The 20,258-nt window shown below is 35.3% G+C and overlaps 1 protein-coding gene and 1 pseudogene across 6 annotated transcripts in view; both read left to right on the plus strand.

The window, feature by feature from the left end:
- The first annotated feature begins 4,797 nt into the window (after positions 1-4,797).
- LOC112649352 (ORM1-like protein 2) lies at positions 4,798-8,895 on the plus strand (annotated as a pseudogene).
- Positions 8,896-16,126: 7,231 nt separating this feature from the next.
- Positions 16,127-20,258, plus strand: part of CYLC1 (cylicin 1) — a 134,759-nt gene continuing 130,627 nt past the window's right edge. For 5 of the 6 annotated variants that reach the window (XR_004813018.2, XR_007409410.1, XM_049107595.1 and 2 more), the window contains exon 1: positions 16,177-16,208. Coding sequence is in view for 4 of the 6 variants with exons in the window: in XM_049107595.1 (XP_048963552.1) it covers positions 16,192-16,208 (17 nt within the window). In the remaining 2 variants the exon portion in view is untranslated. Of the gene's footprint in view, positions 16,209-20,258 lie in introns of all 6 variants that reach the window. The other variant, XM_049107596.1, reaches the window with a different exon arrangement.

Here is a 20,258-nt window from a genome sequence, read left to right on the forward strand (position 1 = left end):
GCTCCTCTCTGTGTGTCTCTCATGAATAAATAAAATTTTAAAAGAAAAAATATGTTTTTCTTTGAATTTGTATAGAGTAATGTAGGGGTGGAAGCCGCAACTTGTACTCTGTATACCAAGTTGAAAATATGGCTTCTACATAACAAGTTCTTGTTAATGTTTTATATTTCTGAATTTCCTATAAAGAATAGTGTATCAATTGAAAAAGAAATACATCACAAATCTATTTGAAAATAAACACCTATAAACTCACCAAAACATCCAATGATAACATGCCTCAGGAGTGTATTGCACTTCTCCTATATTTCTCACATTCGAATAGACACATAGAAGCCACTTACTGATTATTTAGTGTTTGATTGATAGATTCACTTATTTATTATTGACACATTGCTTGAAAAAAAGTTTAAATTCTAATCTATATGGGTATGAGAAAGATAATAGGGAATATGATACATGTCCTCACTCACATAGCCTTTAATTAATTGAATATAATCATTCAACTTGGAGAAAAAAATGTGGAAGATTCGTACTTATTTCTAGTTGACCTGAGTGTCAAAATCTAAACAAACAAACAAACAAAAACAAAAACAAAAACAAAAACTTTTGTTAACTTTTTTTTTTTAATTTAAGTAATCTCTACTCCCAATGTGGGGTTCAAACTCATGACCCTGAGATTAAGAGTTACATGTTATACTCAATTTTTATTAGCTTTCATAAAAGAATTAAAAGATATATTTTAGTTTCCATTAGACAGCTTATTTTTGTATTTTTCCAGTTTATGAGAATATAAAATATGTATATTTATTTTTGAGATATAATTGACATGTAACATTGTATAAGTTTAAAGCTTCTAACAACCACTATCTCATTCTCTGTTAATATGAATTTGGCTTTTTAGAATTTCACATAAAAGTGAGATTATACAGTATTTTTTTGTCGTTGTTCTGACATTTCACATAGAATAATGCCCTCAAGTTCCCTTAGTGTTACTGCAAATGACAGGATTTTCTTTTTTCTATGGCTGTATAATATTCCAGTGTGTGTGTGTGTGTGTGTGTGTGTGTGTGTGTGTGTGTGTGTATCACCTCTTCCTTAACCTTTCATCCATCAATGGACAACACTTGGGTTGTTTTCATGTCTTGTGAATAATGCTGCAATGAACATGAAGGGGCAGATATCTCTTTGAGATAGCGATTTCATTTCTTCTGAAATATCAGAAGTGAGACTGTTGGATCATGCATAGTTCTATCTTTGATTTTTTGAAAACCCTGCACATTGTTTCCTGTACTGACTATAACAATTTACATTCTCACTAACATTGCACAAGTTTCCCTTTCCTTCACATCCTCACCAACACTTGTTATATCTAATCTTTTTGATAATAACAGGTGTGAGGTGATATCTTACTGTGGTTTTTATTTGCATTTCCCTGATGATTAGAGATGTTGAGCATCTTTTCTTGTATCTGTTAGTCATTTGTCTGTCTCTTTTGGAAAAATGTCTACTCAGGTCCTCTGTCCATTTTATTAATTGAGTTATTATTATTCCCATTATTATTTTACTACTGAGTTGTATAAGAATTCCTTCTATATTTTGGATATATATATATATATATATATATATATATATTATTTACAAATATTTTCTCCCATTACATACATTGCTTCTTCATTTTGTTGATCGTTTCTTTTGTTCTACAGAATCTTTTCAGTTGGATGTAATCTCACTTGTTTATTTCTCATTTTGTTTCTTGTGTTTTTGATGTCATATCCAGAAACAAAGATTGTCAAGACCAATGTCAAAGGGCTTGTTCCTTATGTTGTTGTTGTTGTTTTTTTATAGACAGCCTATTTGTTAATCATTGCCTTGACCTCCTCTGTTTTAGTATGTTGGATATTTTTTTCTTTCTTTCAAGTGTTTCCTTTAATCCACCTAAATTTTCAAATCAAGTGTAAGGTTTATGAATTTGGAAATATTCAAGTGGCCTTTAAATGCTTGACCTAACAGCACTAAAGTAACTAAGAGGAGTGCTTGGATGGTTCAGTTGGTTAAGCATCTGCCTTTGCCTCAGATCCTGATCTCAGGGTCCTGGAGTCAAGCCCTATGTCAGGCTCCCCGCTCTTCAGGGAGGCTGCTTCTCCCTCTCCCTTTGCCTGCTATTCCCTTTGCTTGCTCTCTCTCTCTCTCTCTCTCTCTCTGACAATTAAATAAATACAATGTTAAAAAATAAGGTAGCAGAAATTTCAGATAGTATGAATCACCAAGTAGATTAAGCCAATTTATAGTCAGCAGCCTTGACTTTTGAATTAACTAAAAATGAAAATGATGAGGATAAAAAATCTAATCTGTCATAAAAATTGATATATTGTGAAAATGTATTAATGAATGTAAGCTTCTAAATTAAAACTGTGGTGGTTTAGCTGTGCAGCCCAATTTTTAAAATACATATTTATTTATTATTTGAGAGAGAGAGCAGGGAGGGGGGACAGAGGAAAAGGGATAGAGATAACTTCAAGCAGACTTCCCACTGAGCACAGAGCCAAACATAGGGCTCAATCTCAGAACACTGAGATCATGACCTAAGCTAAAATTAAGAGACGGATTCTTAAAGCTAATGCCAGTTGCAAGAGGTCTGGAAAAGCTTAAAAGGCACAGAGAGAAAATGGGGATGGAAAAGCCATAAACACAAAAACATGATATGAGTCTTTAGACATATATTCACCATTCCCAAAATATTAAATGGAATACAACATCTGTAGAAAACTCAAAGCTCAATGCAAGTCAAATCAAGGTTTATGACTCTTTTCCCACATAATTAGTCATCTTATATGTCATGATAACAAACAGTATCCCTAATATTGGACAGCTATCTTTCAGACTATCACAAAGGAACTTGGATGATTATACTGAATCAAACTTGCCATTCCTACTGCAAAAATCACATGCAATGAAGACAACTGGGCAGTAATGAGATCTTTGACCTACAAATAATTAGTAAGGATCATTTTTGTGGTCTATTCATATGCTCTTGAATGAGCAATCTAGTTATTCTGAGACCAACAGTTTTTAATTAATAAATAAAGATGACTTTTTCTTCAGCTTCTTCATCATTTACAACTTCTTCCTGTATTTTTTTTTAGTTTTTGAATATTTTTTTTTGTTTTCTGAGAGCAAGAGAGAGCACAGGCAGAGGGAGGGGCAGAGGGACAAGCCAACTACCCACTGAACTCAGAGCATGACTCTGGGCTCCACAAGGGGCTCAAAGTGGGACTCCATCCCAAGACCCCTAGGTCATGACAGAGCTGAAATCAAGAGTCAGTCAACTGAGCCGCCTTGGTGCCCCATTGTTCTTGCATTTTCTGTTAGTCTCTGTTACTTGTAATGCTTCAGCTGCAAGTATTAGAAAGCTTTAACTCAAATAGGCCTATGGAACTAAGGCATTCATTATGTTACATAGTGGAATGTTTAGAACTAGAGGAAGTTTCAGGAGTGGCATATTCAACATATCACAAAGGTCATCAAAATCCCAATTTCTATCTCTAAATTGTGCTACTTTAGTTGTTTGGCTTTGCCTTTCGTGTCTCTCTTCATAGTTATAAGATGGTGTTGTATTGGTTCCAAACATTGCAACCAGATATGAGTATTTCTAGGAGATTTTCTAGTGACTCCTATGGAAGAGTGAAGAAACCTTTCCTAGAATCCTTCTCTCAGATATAATTGGCTAGAACTGAATGATATGCACCCCTTAAATCAATCACTAACAAGAAGAATTGAATGAAGGCTTAGGACAACAATACTTTATACTTAGATCTCTAGATAAGGTTTACTTCTTTCAAGTTATATGGAGGAAGTATGGACAATAAAATAATATTGGGGTTTTGCAAGTAAGGAAAAATGGAGAAATGGATGTTGGTATATAATTAATTATATATGAAATAGACTGTAAGCTCCAGAGAGTCATTTTTAAACAATTAAATCATTAACTTTTAGTACAATATCTGTCATAAAATAGGTTCTCAAAAAAAAGGTTCTCAATAATTACATTTTAATCAACTCTAACTAGCAAGCAATTAACTCTGAATGATAAAGTTTTTACAAAGCAAATAATAGTTGATCTGCTTCTTGATGAAGAAAGTAAGGAAATGGTGGGGAGACTATTTTAGATGAGGGAAAAGACACTGGAAAAAAACACAAAGTCATAAACTGTCACAGAAGGTTGGATCAGTTATTATTACTTTCTGAAAAAAAGTAACAGATTATTAATAGCAGCAGAAAACATAGAGACATTATTGTTTTTTTAACAAGATATCCGAAAACCTTTTCATAGTTAAGCTAGTGGCTTAGGGGTGCCTGCAGGGCTCAGTAGTTGGGCGTCTACCTTTGGCTTGGGTCATGATCTTGGGGTCCTGGAATTGAATCCCATATCAAGATCCCTGCAGGGAGCCTGATTCTTCTTCTGCCTTTGTCTCTGCCTCTCTCTGTGTGTCTCTCATGAATAAATAAATTTAAGATCTTAAAAAAAGCTAGTGGCTTAAAAATGTTATTGAAGCCCAGACTCCTAAGGTCTTTCTCTTTAGTTATCTTTTATATTGTTAATATGTCCTCTCATGTTTGCAAGATGGCTCCTGCACTTTAAAGCATCATGCCATTATATAACAATATATAAAGCAGGAATGAAATAGTTTTTATTACAATAGAAAATCTCAGGCACACCATATAAGTATTTTTCTCATTTATAATTGGCCCAGTCTAGGCCAGGAGACCACTACAACCTACAAGAAAGTCTTGGAAAGTATGTACCTGGACTTCCTAGCTTCTATGGTGATAACAGGTAAGCAAGAAGAAGGGGATAATTTTGGGTAAGCAATAAATAGGGTCCATCACATCTTTCAGTAGACATAGGTATCAGGAATATGAGGAAAATGGCAGAAAGAATTTGGAGAAATAGATTGGATCCACATGTTTATCTACTGAAGCTTGGGAGTTCCATGTGTAGTATTTATAAGGAAAAACAAAAAGGACAGTGCACATGTGTTCCCTCTCTAATCCTTTAATTCATTTGCCTTTTAAAAATGTCTTCATTTGAACAATCAAAATAAATATCTAACAAACTCTGTCACTGATCTTCTATTATCTTCTCAAAATATAGCCACCATTTAGTTGCTATGGGTCTTACATGCAATTAGAATATTTATTAATGTTCTCTCATAAGCTTTACAAAATTCCTTTTTTGAATGACAAGTTATTCTGATTCTGTGATTCCCAATGGTATTTGTACATATGTTTATAGCACAATTTTGAAAATGAGATTTTTGTTGTTGTTGTTGTTTTAAGGAAAGGTAGACTTCCATATGCAGCATCTCTTTTGGATGTGTCTGGAGGCTTGTAACCTTAACTACCCTACATGCTCCTAAAAATGAACCTTGAGAGCTTGTTTGAAAGTTATAGCAAGGGAACACAGCTACCCCCATAATCTGGACCAAAGATCAGTCCTCCTCTCTTGGGGAAGGTTGTCCTTTTTGACCTAGCATGCAGCTTCTTGAGGGATGCATCTGGAGTAGTGAGGAAGGAAGGAGACACCTGCCTAGCCAGACAGATCAACTGAATCAAACCTGACAATGGGGTGACAAATGTCACAGCCAGATCACCTTCACATCAGAAAATGAGAAATTCTGAGCACATGTTTCAAATAAAATATTCTAAATAAAGGTATTCAAGACCACAATAATTGCAAATAACTACTCTAATGCTGAGTGCTACTCATGATGTATAAAAATATCCACTTTAATACTATTTAAATTGTTGCATGTGAGCCCATTATCTCTCTCTACCTGACTACAACTCTTTCTTAATAATACACTCTCTTGCATATTTATGCATTAAACAAATATTTGTTGAGTGCCTACTTGAAGCAGCATTCTGCTAAGCATTGAGATTAAATTATTAACCACAACAACAGAAAAAAAAAACCCTGAAATAATCTTACCTTCATTTAGAGCTTGTATTGCATGTGCCAGGAAATATGACTGTTGGTTCAAGATTGATATCCCAATTTTCCCCTTTTAATTTGCTGCAAAGTTTATTTGATTTATTATGAGATGATTCACTCTCTTCAAGGTCCTTTTGACAAGATTTGAAATGTGCATCCCCACTTGAAACAATAATTTCTATTATCTGTTGATCAATATTTGAAAGTATCCTCATAAATTATTGAAGTTTAAGAGTTGAGAACTGGGGGAGGAGGGTAGATGATGGAAGAACAGAGGTCCTCAATTTATCTGGTCCCACAAACTTACTTAGATAACTTTCAAAACATACTGAACACCTACAAATTCAACCTGAGATGTAAAGAGAGAACAGTTGGAATGCTACCTGGAATGCAAATGCAACCTGGAATGTAAAGAGAGAAAAGTAATCGCTTCCATCAAGGGTGTATTTTACTTAGTTGTGGTTGATATTTTTTGACTCTGCTCATTCATAAGTCACTCTGCACTGGAAAAAAGTGACTAGAAGGAAGAATTCACCACAAAAGAAAGGCCCGGAAGTAATACTCTGCCACAGACTTGCTGGACGTGGATTTAAAAACCATGTCAGAGATAAAATTCAGAAGTAAAATTATAAAATTCCTGGTGGCTCCATAAAACAGCATAAAGGACTCTAGAGATTCTCTTACTGAAAAATTGAGATCTAATAAGGTCAGAATTAAAAATTCTTTAACTGAGATACAGTTTAATTTGGATGCTCTAACTGCTAGGGTTAATGAGGTAAAAGAGAGACTGAGTGACATAGAAGACAAGTTGATGAAAAGGAAGGGAGCTGAGGAAAAAAGAAAGAAAAACAATTAAGAACCCATAAGGAAAAAAAAGAACCCATGAGGAAAGGTCTAGGGAAATAAATTATAGCTTGATAAGGAATAATATTAGGGCTATTGGCATTCCAGAAAAGGTAGAGAGAAAGGGCCACAAAGTATATTTGAATAAATCATACCTGAGAACTTTCCTAATCTGGGGAAGGAAACAGGCATTCAGATCCAAGAAATAGAGAGGACCCACCAAAATCAACAAAAACTGTTCAACACCTTGACATTTAAGAGTGAAACTTGCAAATTTCAAAGATAGAGAAAATTCTTAAAGCAGCTCTAGACAAGAGATGTTTAACTTATATGGGAAGAAATATCAGATGAACAACAAACCTATACACAGAGACCTAGCAGGCCAGCAGGAGCTGTCATAATAATAGAGGGTATTAATGAGAAAAAATGCATCCAAGAATATTTTATTCAGTAAGGCTGTTATTCAGAATAGAAAGAGAGATAAAGAACTTTCAATATAGGAAGAAAGTGAAAGAATATGTGATCACCAAACCAGCTCTGCAAGAAATATTAAGGGGGACCCTGTAAAAGAAAGAGGGAAACCAAAAAAACAATCCACAAAACAAGGACTGTATAAGTAATACAATAACTCTAAATTGATATCTTTCAATAGTTACTCTGAACATGAATGGGCTAAATAATCCCATCAAAAGACTCAGGGTATGGGACTGGATAAGAAAGCAAGACCCATCTATATGCTGTCAACAAGAGACTCATTTTAGACTTAAGGACATCTCCAGCCTGAAAATGAAGCAGTGGAGAACCATTTACCATTCAAATTCGCCTCAGAAGAAAACTGGGGTAGCAATCCTCATATCAGATAAATTAGAATTTATACCAAAAACTAAAAAAAAAGAATTTATACCAAAAACTGTAATAAAAGATGAAGAAGGACACTATGATACAGGGTCTGTCCAATAAGAGGCCCTAACAATTGTGAGTATTTATGCCCCTAATGTGGGAGCACCCAAGTATATTAACCAATAAATAACCAAAGTAAAGAGATACATAGATAATAATACATTAATAGTAGGAAACTTTAATGCAGCAGTCTCAGCAAATGACAGATTTTGTAAGCAGAACATCAAACAAACAAGGTCCTTGAGTGACATGCTGGACCAAATGGATTTCACAGATATATACAGAAAATCCCATCCTAATGCAACTGAATACACATTCTTCTCACATGCACTTGGAACTTTCTCCAGAATAGACCACATACTGGGTCACAAATCAGGTCTCAACTGATGCCAAAAGATTGGGATTGTCCCCTGCATATTTTCAGACCACAGTGCTTTGAAACTGGAACTCAATCACAAGAAGAAATTTGGAAGAAACTCAAACACATGAGGTTAAAGAGCATCTTACTAAAAGATGAATGGGTCAACCAGGAAATTAGAGAAGAATTAAAAAGATCCATGGAGACTAATAAAAATAAAAATACAGTGGGAGTGAACGTCGTGCCTCAAGTTGGACCGGCTTTTGAAGCCAGCAGAAAGAATGTGGGGGTGGCACACAGTGAAGTAAACCCCAACACTCGAGTGATGAAGAGCCAGAGCATCTGGCTGGCCTACATCATCTTGGTAGGACAGCTGAATGTGGATCTACTAAGCATCCCCTTCTTCAGCATACCTATTGTCTGGACCCCGAGCAATGTCATCCATAACTTGTGAAACGGACACCTTTTGAGACCCCTGACCAAGGAAAGGCTCGGCTTCTGACACACTAGGAACAGATGGACTATGGGCTTCAATTTACCTCTTCCCACAAATTCCTCAGCATCTCTCCTATTGTACTTACCTCCTGGTCAGCTTCTACGCCAATGATGATGCTGCTCACTTCCTCATCAACACAGCCTCATTGCTTAGCATACTGCTGCCTAAGTTGCCCTAATTCCATGGGGTTTATCTCTGGCATCAACAAATACTGAGAGATAGGGCTGGGGATAACACTGGACCAAAGGGCTAGAATATCCTTTCCTTCTCCATATTGTCTTCTGTATCTTGAAAGCCTGAGAACTATATAACTTTCCCAAACTCCAGGAAGAGAAGAGATTGGAAAATGGGCTCCCTGGGCCCAGCCCTACGAGCAGATTTTTTTGAATCAGGAAAGGTGGGAAGGATAAGGGCTAAATCGCTCTCCCTCACAGCAGGAAGCCATGTTTGAACATGTTTGGTAACTGAGCAGGTAGTTTCATGATTAAATTTTTCTAGATCTTATACCCACACTACTTTCCAGCTCTGTTTTGCTATGTATTTTCCTTATAATAAAGATACTTAAAAAAAAAAGAAATGAAACGAAAAATACAACTGTTTAAAATCTTTGGGATATAGCGAAAACAGTTCTAAGAGGAAAAAAATATCACAATACAAGCCCCCCTCAAAAAATTTGGAGGAAAAAAAACTAAAATACACATGCTAACCTTGCACCTAAAGGAATTGGACAAAGAGCAGGAAGCAAAACCTAAACCAAGCAAAAGAAGTGAGATAATAAAAATTAGGGCAGAACTCAATGAAACAGAGACCAGAAGAACTGTAGAATAGATCAAGAAAATCAGGAGCCAGTTCTTTGAAAGAATTAATAAGATAGATAAATCTTTAGCCAGCCTTATTAAAAATAAAAGAGACCCAAATTAAGAAAATCATGAATGGAAGAGAAGAGATCATGACCAATACCAAGGAAATACAAACAAGTTTTTAAAAGTTTTATAAGCAGTTATATGCCCGCAAATTAGGCAATCTAGAAGAAATGGATGTATTTCTGGAAACCTAAAAATTACCAAAACTGGAACAAGAAGAAATAGAAAACTTAAACAGGCCAATAACCAGCGAGGAAACTGAAGCAATCATCAAAAACCTCCCAAGACACAAAAGTTGAGGGCCAAATGATTTCCCTGAGGAATTCTACCAAACATTTAAAGAAGAAATAATTCCTATTCTAATAAAGCTGTTTCAAAGAATAGAGAGTAATGGAGTATTTCCAAACTCATTCATGAGGCCACCATTATATTAATCCTAAAACCAGACAAATACCCCACCAAAAAGGAGAATTATAGACCAATATCCCTAATGAACATGGATGCAAAAATTCTCACCAAGATACTAGCCAACAGGATCCAACAGTACATTAAGTGGATTATTCACCACAACCAAGTGGGATTTATCCCTGGGATGAAAGCATGGTTCAATACTAGTAAAACAATCAACTATAGATCATATCTATAAGAGAAAAAATAAAGAACCCTAGGAGATCCTCTCAATAGATGCAGAAACATTATTTGACAAAATACAGCATCCATTCCTGATCAAAACTCTTCAGCGTGTAGGGATAGAGAGAACGTTGCTCAATATCATAAAAGGCATTTATGAAAAGCCCCACAGTGAATATCATTTTCAATGGGGAAAAACTCTCAGTCTTTCCCCTATGATCAAGAACATGACAGGGATGTCCACTTTCACCACTGTTATTCAATATAATATTAGAAATCCTAACCTCAGAAATCAGGCAACAAAAAGATATAAAATGCATTTAAATTGGCAAAGAATAAGTCAGTCTCCCTCTTCACAGATGACATGATACTGTATATATACAGAAAACCCAAAAGACTCCACCCCAAGATTGCTAGAACTCATACAGCAATTCAGCAACATGGCAGGATACAAAATCAATGCACAGAAATCAGTGGCGTTTCTATATACTATCAATGAGATTGAAGAAAGATAATTTAATAAATCAATCCCATTCGCAATTGCACCCAAAAGCATAAGATGCCTAGGAATAAACCTAATCAAAGAGGTAAAGGATCTATACTTTATAAACTACAGAACACTTATGAAAGAAATTGACGAAGATGCAAAGAGTTGAAAAACATTCCATGCTCATGGATTGGAAGAATACATACCGTGAACATGTCTATGCTACCCAGGGGAATTTACACATTCAATGCAATCCCTATCAAAATACCATGTACTTTCTTCACAGTGTTGGAACAAATAATCTTAAGAATTGTATGGAAAGAGAAAAGACCCCAAATAGCCGGAGTGATACTGAAAAAGAAAGCAATGCTGAGGGCATCACAATGCCTCATTTCAAGCTGTATTACAAAGCTGTGATCATCAAGAAAGTATGGTACTGGCACAAAAACAGACACATAGATCAGTGGAACAGAATAGAGAACTCAGAAATGGGCCCTCAACTCTATGGTCAACTCATCTTTGACAGCCACATGCAGAAGAATTAAACTGGTCAGCCACATGCAGAAGAATTAAACTGGACCAATCTCTTATACCATACACAAAGATAAACTCAAAATGATTGAAAGATCTAAATGTGAGACAAGCATCCATCAAAATCTTAGAGAACACAGGCAACAATCTTTTTGAACTTGGCCAGAGCAACTTCTTGCTAGACACATCTATGATGGCAAGGGAAATAAAAGTAAAAATGAACTATTGGTACTTCATCAATATAAAAGCTTCTGCACAGAACAGAAAACAATCAACAAACCTAAAAGACAACCTACAGAATGGGTGAAGATGTTTGCAAATAACCTATCAGATAAAGGGCTAGTATTCAAGATGTATAAAGAACTTATCAAAAAATCAACAGCAAAGAAACAAACAATCCAGTCATGAAATGGGCAAGAGACATGAACAGAAATTTCACCAAAGAAGACATACACATGGCCAACAAGCACATGAGAAAATGCTCATCACTTGCCATAAGGGAAATACAAATCAAAACCACAATGAGATACCACCTCACACCAATGAAAACGGCGAAAATTAACAAGATGAAACAATAAATGTTGAAGAGGATGTGGATATAGTGGAGCCCTCTTTCAATTTTGGTGGAAATGCAAACTGGTATAGCTACTCTGGAAAACAGTGTGTAGGTTCCTCAAAGAGTTAAAAATAGAGCTACCCTATATCCCTGCAATTGCACTAATGGGAATTTATCCCAAAGACACTAATGTAGTGAAATGTTGGGCACCTGCACCCCAATGTTCATAGCAGCAATGTCCACAATATCCAAACTGTCAAAGGAGCCATGATATCCTTCGACAGATGAATGGATAAAGAAAATGTGGTATACATATACAATGGAATATTACTGAGCCATCAGAAAAGACGAATATCCACCATTTTCTTTGACATGTCTGGAACTGGAGGGTATTATGCTGAGTGAAACAAGTCAATTGGAGAAGGCAATCATCATATGGTTTCACTCATATGTGGAATTTAAGAAATGGTGAAAGGGATTAGAAAGGGAGGGAGGGGATCTGAATGGGGAAAATTAGAGAGAGAGAGAGAGACAAACCATTAGAGATTCATAACTGGGAAACAAACCAAGGGTTGTGGAAGGGGAAGTCATTGGGGGAATGGGGTAACTGGGTGACAGACACTAAGGAGGGCAGTTGATAGGATGAGCACTGGGTGTTATACTATATATTGTTAAATTGAATTTAAGTTAAAAATGAAAAATAATAAGAGTTGAGAACTACCATTCTAACTAGATGGAGATACCGGACTTCCTTTAACCAAATGGAGCTTATAATCGTGGGAATAGGAGCTGAAGGGCCTTTTTAGATTTTATTTTTTACCTTAAATGCTGAATTCCATAAAGTTTTATTATTAACAATTATTCTCATTACATATGGTTGTCAACCAGAATATCTGCTTAGTATGAAATAGTAATATTACCTTATTGGATCAATATTTTACATGCAAAAGCATTCAGAATGATTTACATAAAATATATTAACACAGAATGCAAACAATCTCAGTTTTTGAAATGTGGAATATAGCTCTTGATCACTTGATTACTACCCTCTTACATCCTTAACAGTCTGTGTCATCCCAGATATACTAGCTATTCTGTCTGTCCCTATTACAGATTGAAACACCAAGGAAAATTTAGTCGGCTTATCGAGGGCTATATGATTAATGACAAGTCAACATCTGAACACTGTTTTCCTGATTTCCAATCTAATATGTTACTTCCAAGCAGATCCCTTCAAAACACTTCCACCCTTACCACCAGAACAGCAGGGGAACAGTGCAAAATGAAAATGGAACAGAGTCACAAATTTTGGCTCAAAATCAATAACCAGCTTAGTCCCATTATTAGTAGGTGGCAGTTTGTTGATCATCTCAATGTTAGTTTTTCATTGGCTACAGACATTAGTGATGCTTCTTTAGTGAAAGAAAAAACCTGAGATATCTAACATTTCCTTACATAATAAAAATATAGATTTATTATTTTTTATTTTTTTTAAGTTTCATTATTTATTTATTCATGAGTGACACAGAGAGAGTCAGAGATGTAGGCAGAGGGAGAAGTAGGATCCCTCCAGGGAGCCCAATGATGGTCTCCAACCCAGGGCCCCGGGATCATGACCTGAGCCAAAGGCAAATGCTCTACCACTGAGCCACCCAGGTGTTCCAAATTATAGGTATTATTTGTTTATTCAATAAAGATATCTTAGTGTCTATTTTTGCTAGGCACTATTTTAGGCACTGGAAATGTATCAGTAAATAAAACAAATATTCCCACCCTCATGGCCTTTATATTCTAGTGGTGGGTAATAAATAATAAACAAATAAGTTATATAGCATGTAATCAGAGCTATGGAAAAAATAAAGGAGATAGAGTGGCAGAGAGGACCAAGATAGGGGAGAAAGTGGTATGGGGGCTTCAGATTCAATGGAATGTGTAATCACCTGTTAGTCTCTGTGTGAATGTTGTTAAAGACAGAAATTGTTGACTGAAAATAAAAAAGAAACTGTTATTTTTTCTTCTTCAAAGCTCAAGGTCATTGGAGAGAAGTCCAGAACCCAAGCCAAATCTCAATGTAGATGTGTGCATGCTTTCAATCTTCCCTGTTGTATATCTCATTAAAAGACAATTCGGGAAAGCTCTGAGGTGGGAGAAAAAGGAAAGAGATATGACAAAGGGAAAGAGAGGAGGAGACAAGCCTCAGTATTGCCTTGATGAGGGGACTGTACAGGTCATGTATTCTACTTGAGCCCTAGATCTTTCCTAGTTCCTACTATAAAGCCCTTCTCTGGTTCTTCTTTCCACTAATTTTCTTCCTTATGATTAAAATTTCAAATCAATAATGATATGTACAAATAAACAAAACTTTGAGCATACTCTTCAAATGAGTTAAAACAAGCCATTTATACTTTATAGCTTTAAATCTTCATAGATATTACTGCTTCAAAATTTAAAAATTAATAAATATTTTATTTGTTCACTCATAAGAGACACACAGAGAGAGGCAGAGACAAAGGCAGAGGGAGAAGCAGGCTCCCCGTGGGGAGCCTGTTGTGGAACTCCATCCCAGAACCCTGGGATCAGGACCTGAGCCAAAGCCAGATGCTTAACCACTGGGCCACCCAGGTGCCCCTAAAATTTCATGTAAAACTATAATAAACATCTTTCTGCTGAAATGAGTTACTCAGGATGCATTCCTAAGTAGACTAGAATTACTGGGCCCTAGGGTAGAAACATTTTTCAGGTCTTTTTAGACATAGTGTTCCTTTTATTGCTTTATTGATTGTGATCAATTTTTGGCTTACAAATTAAATGGTTTTGTATTACTTTTCTACAGAAGATAATGTTTGATGGACTTTTTGGCTGATGGAAGGATACTGAGATCGCATAGCACCGCTCAAGTGAAATTTACTTGGTGTCTTTGATCACATTTTCCTTTTATTTCCTAAAAATGAAATAAGGCTTTACATAAGAAATACACTTTCAAACTGTGGAAGGAACCTCAGTGTCCATCGAAATATGAATGGATAAAGAATGTGTGGTATATGTATACAATGGAATATTACTCAGCCATTAGAAACGACAAATACCCACCATGTGCTTTAACGTGGATGAAACTGGAGGGTATTATGCTGAGTGAAGTAAGTCAATCGGAGAATGACAAACATTATATGGTTTCATTCACACAGGGAATATAAAAATAGTGAAAATGATTAAAGGGGAAAGGAGAGAAAATGACTGGGAAATATCTGAGAGGGTGACAGAACATGAGACTCCTAACTCTAGGAAACAAACAAGAGGTAGTGGTAGGGGAGGTGGGCAGGGGGACGGGGTGACTGGATGATGGGCACTGAGGAGGGCACTTGAAGGGATGAGCACTGGGTGTTGTACTCTATGTTGGCAAATCGAACTCCAATAAAAATATACATAATTAATTAATTAATTAATTAATTAATTAAAAAATCACTTCCAAAAATAAGTAAAAAAAGTAACGACAAAAAGTGGTGACAAATGTAATGACTAATGAATTGCCTCTCTGCCCGGGGTCAAGAAGATACTCATTTTTTTGTTATCTAGAGCACATTCAAGATATTTTTTTCTTCCTGTACATATCCTTACCTATGGCATGAGTTTTCATTTTATATCCTGAAAAGTTCATATTTGCAAATTTCCTACCAAGTAGCATTTGACAACTGGTTTTTAACATAAGTGTATATATAATAATATTTTTTTTATTTTGGGAGAAATAAAACATTTTTTCAGGTGAGTTGGTACTATTTTAATAGGCCTTGTACCTTTGTGTAATTTACACATCTAAAAAGAAACTATATTCAATTTATTTTAAGGAAATATTACTGTGAACATACATATAATCTTTATGGGGAGAAGTCTGAATATGAAGGAAATGTACAAGATTGAAGTTGCTTTTAATAGAGAAGTGTTGGGGATCCCTGGGTGGCGCAGCGGTTTGGCGCCTGCCTTTGGCCCAGGGCGTGATCCTGGAGACCCGGGATCGAATCCCACATCAGGCTCCCAGTGCATGGAGCCTGCTTCTCCCTCTGCCTGTGTCTCTGCCTCTCTCTCTCTCTCTCTCTGTGACTATCATAAATAAATAAAAAAAAAAAAAAAAAAAAAAAAAAATAATAGAGAAGTGTTTATATTCTTTTATTTTCCTTTCAGTCCATATAGCCCTTTCATGTACACATATACACACGTGCATGCTCAATTGTGTTAAAATAGTCTGATATCAAATAATGAGATGTTTATTAAACAAGCAAATAGATTCAATCATTTAAAAAATGACCAATTCTCTCAGATCAAGCTGAGAGAATTTGAGCTTCTGAGAATCTCGGAATTGTATTTAAACACAGTTACAATTTTGGAATGGATTTCAGAAGCATCTATGCACTGTAAAATATAATTACTCTGTCTTTTCCCTTCAACTTCCTGTTATTAACAATCTCTTTATGATGTCATCACTCAACATTCCCAGTTTGAATTTACAATGCTAAAGTCCTGGTAACATACAGGCAGGGGAAATGTCTCTTCCAAGATTGTAAGTACTTTGTTTAATACGTTTTTTTAGTATTTTTAATGACTAACATGCTCAATTTAGCAACATATTTATATTTTTAATGTAAGTAATGTTTCTATTATGGAATTTCATTTATAGATTAAAATTTTAGACATAGGTATGAAGTTTTCAACAATATTTCGAGTGTTTTGCTTTGAGATTTAGATACTTTAAGATTTTTCATGAAATAGCTGATAGTCTTAACAATTATATGTGTGTGCATGTGTATGTGTACTGATAATCACATCTTATTATAAGGAGAAAGGAAGTAATGTATGTGAAGGTATTTAAAATGTAAAGCAAGAAACAATGTAGTAAGACTTTATTATACAGCTTTGATGGACTTAATTTTATGTAAAGGAAAATCAGACCATTCTTTAGGTCTGATAAAAAAGAAGATTTACTGTTGTTTCCAATAAAAGAAAGTATACTGAGTTGAATTTTAAAAGGAATCATTAGGTAAATAATGAATATTATTAATATGTAATTAAACAATAGTATTTCTACAGGCTTTCATGGCCACATTTTTTAATGTTTGTCTTTATTTTGAAAGCTGATCTCCTCTAAAATAATATTGCTGAAATTATAAAGAAAAATAAGATAATATAGACCATATTGACTTGGAGCCACCAGCTAATAGCCATGTGTATTAAGTTGAACCTCAAGAGATTGTCAGTATTCAATCATCTTTTACCTACAAAACTGGAATTTTCTTATGGTACAATCTAATATAAAAAAAAAACAAAAAACAGAGCAGACCTGGTGGCCCAGTGATTTAGCGCCGCCTTCAGTCCAGGGCGTGATCCTGGAGACCCGGGATTGAGTCCCACCTTAGGCTCCTTGCATGGAGCCTGCTTCTCCCTCTACTTGTGTCCCTCTCTCTCTCTCTGTGTGTGTGTGTCTCATGAATAAATAAGTAAAATAAAATCTTTAAAAAAACATAAAATCAATAAGAAAGATACTCTTAAGGTGACATAAAAAGTTGAAAGTTATGAATAGGTATTTTATAGAAAAAGAAATGTGAATGACCAGTAAACATAAAAAGTTGCACAACCTCATTTATGAAAAGAAAATCTGGAAAATCTTTGACTCAGAAATTCAAAATCTACAGAAAAAAAACTAAACTAGGCTAAAATAATTTTTCCTTTTTAAATGATTCTTTTTTTTTGTGATGTTTAGATGTTTTTCAATTAGTATGCATTACTTTTAAAATCAGAAATTTCGATACAGCGTGGAAGAAAGAAAAATGATGATTTGATTGAGAAATGAAAATTGAGCTCCTAGTGTTTTTAGAAAGACATTTCTCGTTTGATGCTGCCTACATCATAAAGGCTTCAGGATTACATCACCATTGGGCACTATCTCTGAAACAGTGTCATCAGCAAAATCTTCTATGTCCTCCTCTGCCTCCTATATGAATGATATCCATGATATCCATGCTCTCTGAAACATGGCTTTTTCTCAAATACACTGCTTCTCCTGAGGCCCTCTTGAGTAGGAGATATTTTCCTTTCCATGTCCTTTCCTACCACTGGATCCAGAGGTGCAATAGATATATGCTTGGTTCCTCAATGGTATTTCCAACTCATTTTAATTCTCTACTCCCTAAAAAATAGCTACCTTTGAATCTCATGTCATCAGATTGTCTCACCTGATACCTTTCCTTGTTATATTCATCTACTAACTCCCAGGTCATCCCCTTTATTTTGCCATGATTTTCTGTCTGGCCCACTGCCATTACCTCTCGTCTTAATCTCTGATGATTTTAAGATGTAATCATTCCATATCCCAACATCTTGATTATTTGACTTTATTTTCTCAAATTATATTGCTTTCCATTTTATTTCAGTGGCTCAATCCTATTCATAATTCTCCAAAATCTCAATTTCAAACATTTCATTCTTCAACCACTGCTTTAGGTACCACTAATATCCCCACTCCAACAATTCTTCTGCCCCTATAAGATCTACTATTAATTTTACTACCTTTGAACTATTGCTCATTAGTCCTCTCCTTATGGCTTTACTTCTGTTCTTACCCTTTATAGATCTTCACCAATCTTAAGTTCTTATAGACTAATGGTGAACCAATACAAATAATTTCCTGCATACAACTTCAATTCCCTTTACCCACTCTCCCTTTGACATTTCTTTGACAAAACCTTAATTTTAGATAAATCCAACTTCCCCATTACTTCCCAGTAGCACTTTTGCAAGTTGAATATGGCTGAGGAAAACCTTGTAACCATGATAATTGGCTTAATTTATAATATTAAACTGCAAGTGGGCCATTAAAGATATCTGGCAATGCTATTAAACTTCACTCATCTGTTCAAATCTCTCCTTTAAGATGACTATTTCTTATATTTTTTCTCTTAAATTTAAATAGATTTCCACCCCACTCTTGGCTATTAGAGGAAAATAAGGGAAATTTTCACTATTTCCACAACTAAATATACTAGTCTATGTGTATCTTTAAATCCCTTTTTCTGCCTTCCTCCTATTGTAGTAGGAACCTTCTTCTTGCTCATATCTAAATATAACTTAAGTTGTATTAGTTTCCTAGGGCTGCTGAAGCAAATTACCACAAACTAGCTAGCCTAAAATATTAGAAGTTTATTGTCTCATATTTCTGGAAACTAAAAGTCCAAAATCAAGATGGCAGCATTATGGGCTTCTTCTCAAGGCTCTGAGGAAGAATGTATCCCATGACTCTTCTAGCTTCTGGCAGTTTCTAGCAATCATTGGCATTCCTTGGATTGTAGATACGTCACCCCAGTCTCTGCCTCAGTCATCACATGGCATACTCTCCCTGTCTGTGTGTGTCAGTGTCCAAATTCCCTTCTTCTCATAAGAACATCAAATATTGAATTAGAACCCATCTTAATCCAGTATGACCTCATTTAAACTTGATTACATCTGCAAAGACCCTGTTTCCAAATAAGGTCAAATTCACAGGTACTAAATGATAGGACTTGAATGTATCTTTATGGGAGACATAATTCAACTCATAACACTGGGCATTGGATTTTTCTTCACTACTTAAGGATATGCCTCCTATAATTAACTTATCTTCTGTATCCTCATTTTTTGGTCTTTTTTCTTTGAAACATAATTGACATATAACTGTGTAAGTTTGAGGTGTACAATGTGATGATTTGAGGTTCATATGCATTGCAGAATTATGACCATTGCAGGATTAGTTAACATCTCCATCACATCATATAATTACCATTTCTTTTTTTATGATGAGAACATTTGAGGTCTACTCTTTTACCAAATTTCAAGTATATAATACATCATTGTTAACTATAATCACTGCAACATATTCATCTTATGACTGGAAGTTTGTACCCTTTGAACATCTCTGAATTTCCCCTATGCTACCCAGCCCCAGAGAATCACCATTGTACTGTTTCAGTGAAATAAGCCTCTTTACAATCCACATATAAGCGTAATCATACAGTATTATCTTTCTGCCTAATTTATTTTGCTTTAGATAATGCCCTCAGGTTCCATCTCTATTGTCATAAATGACAGGATTTCTCCCTTTCTCATGGCTGAAATATATATATAATCTTTTATAGAGTGATTTGATTTCTGATTTGCTTTGTATAAATACCCAGAAGTGGGATTGCTGTATCATTTGATAGTTCTATTTTTAATTACTGAAGAACCTCATCCTGTTGTTCATACTGACTGTACCAATTTACATTTGTCCCTGCTAGAGGGCACAAAGGTTCCCTTTTTCTCTACAGCCTCACCAGCACTTAGTTCTCATATTTGGTAAGAGACATTTTAACGGATGAGAAGTGATGTCTCACTCTAGTTTTGATATGGGCTACCCTGATGATTAGGTTTGCTGAGCATCTCTGCATGTATCTGTTGGCCTTTTGTGTGGCTCCTTTGGAAAAAATGATTATTTAGTTTTTATTTAAATGCCAGTTAGTTAACATACTGTATAGTGTTATTTTCATGTGTAGTGATCTGTTGCTTACATAGAACACTCAGTGCTCATTACAAGTATTGTCCT

This window comes from Canis lupus, chromosome X (assembly GCF_003254725.2).
Source record: "Canis lupus dingo isolate Sandy chromosome X, ASM325472v2, whole genome shotgun sequence".
Lineage (NCBI taxonomy): Eukaryota > Metazoa > Chordata > Mammalia > Carnivora > Canidae > Canis > Canis lupus.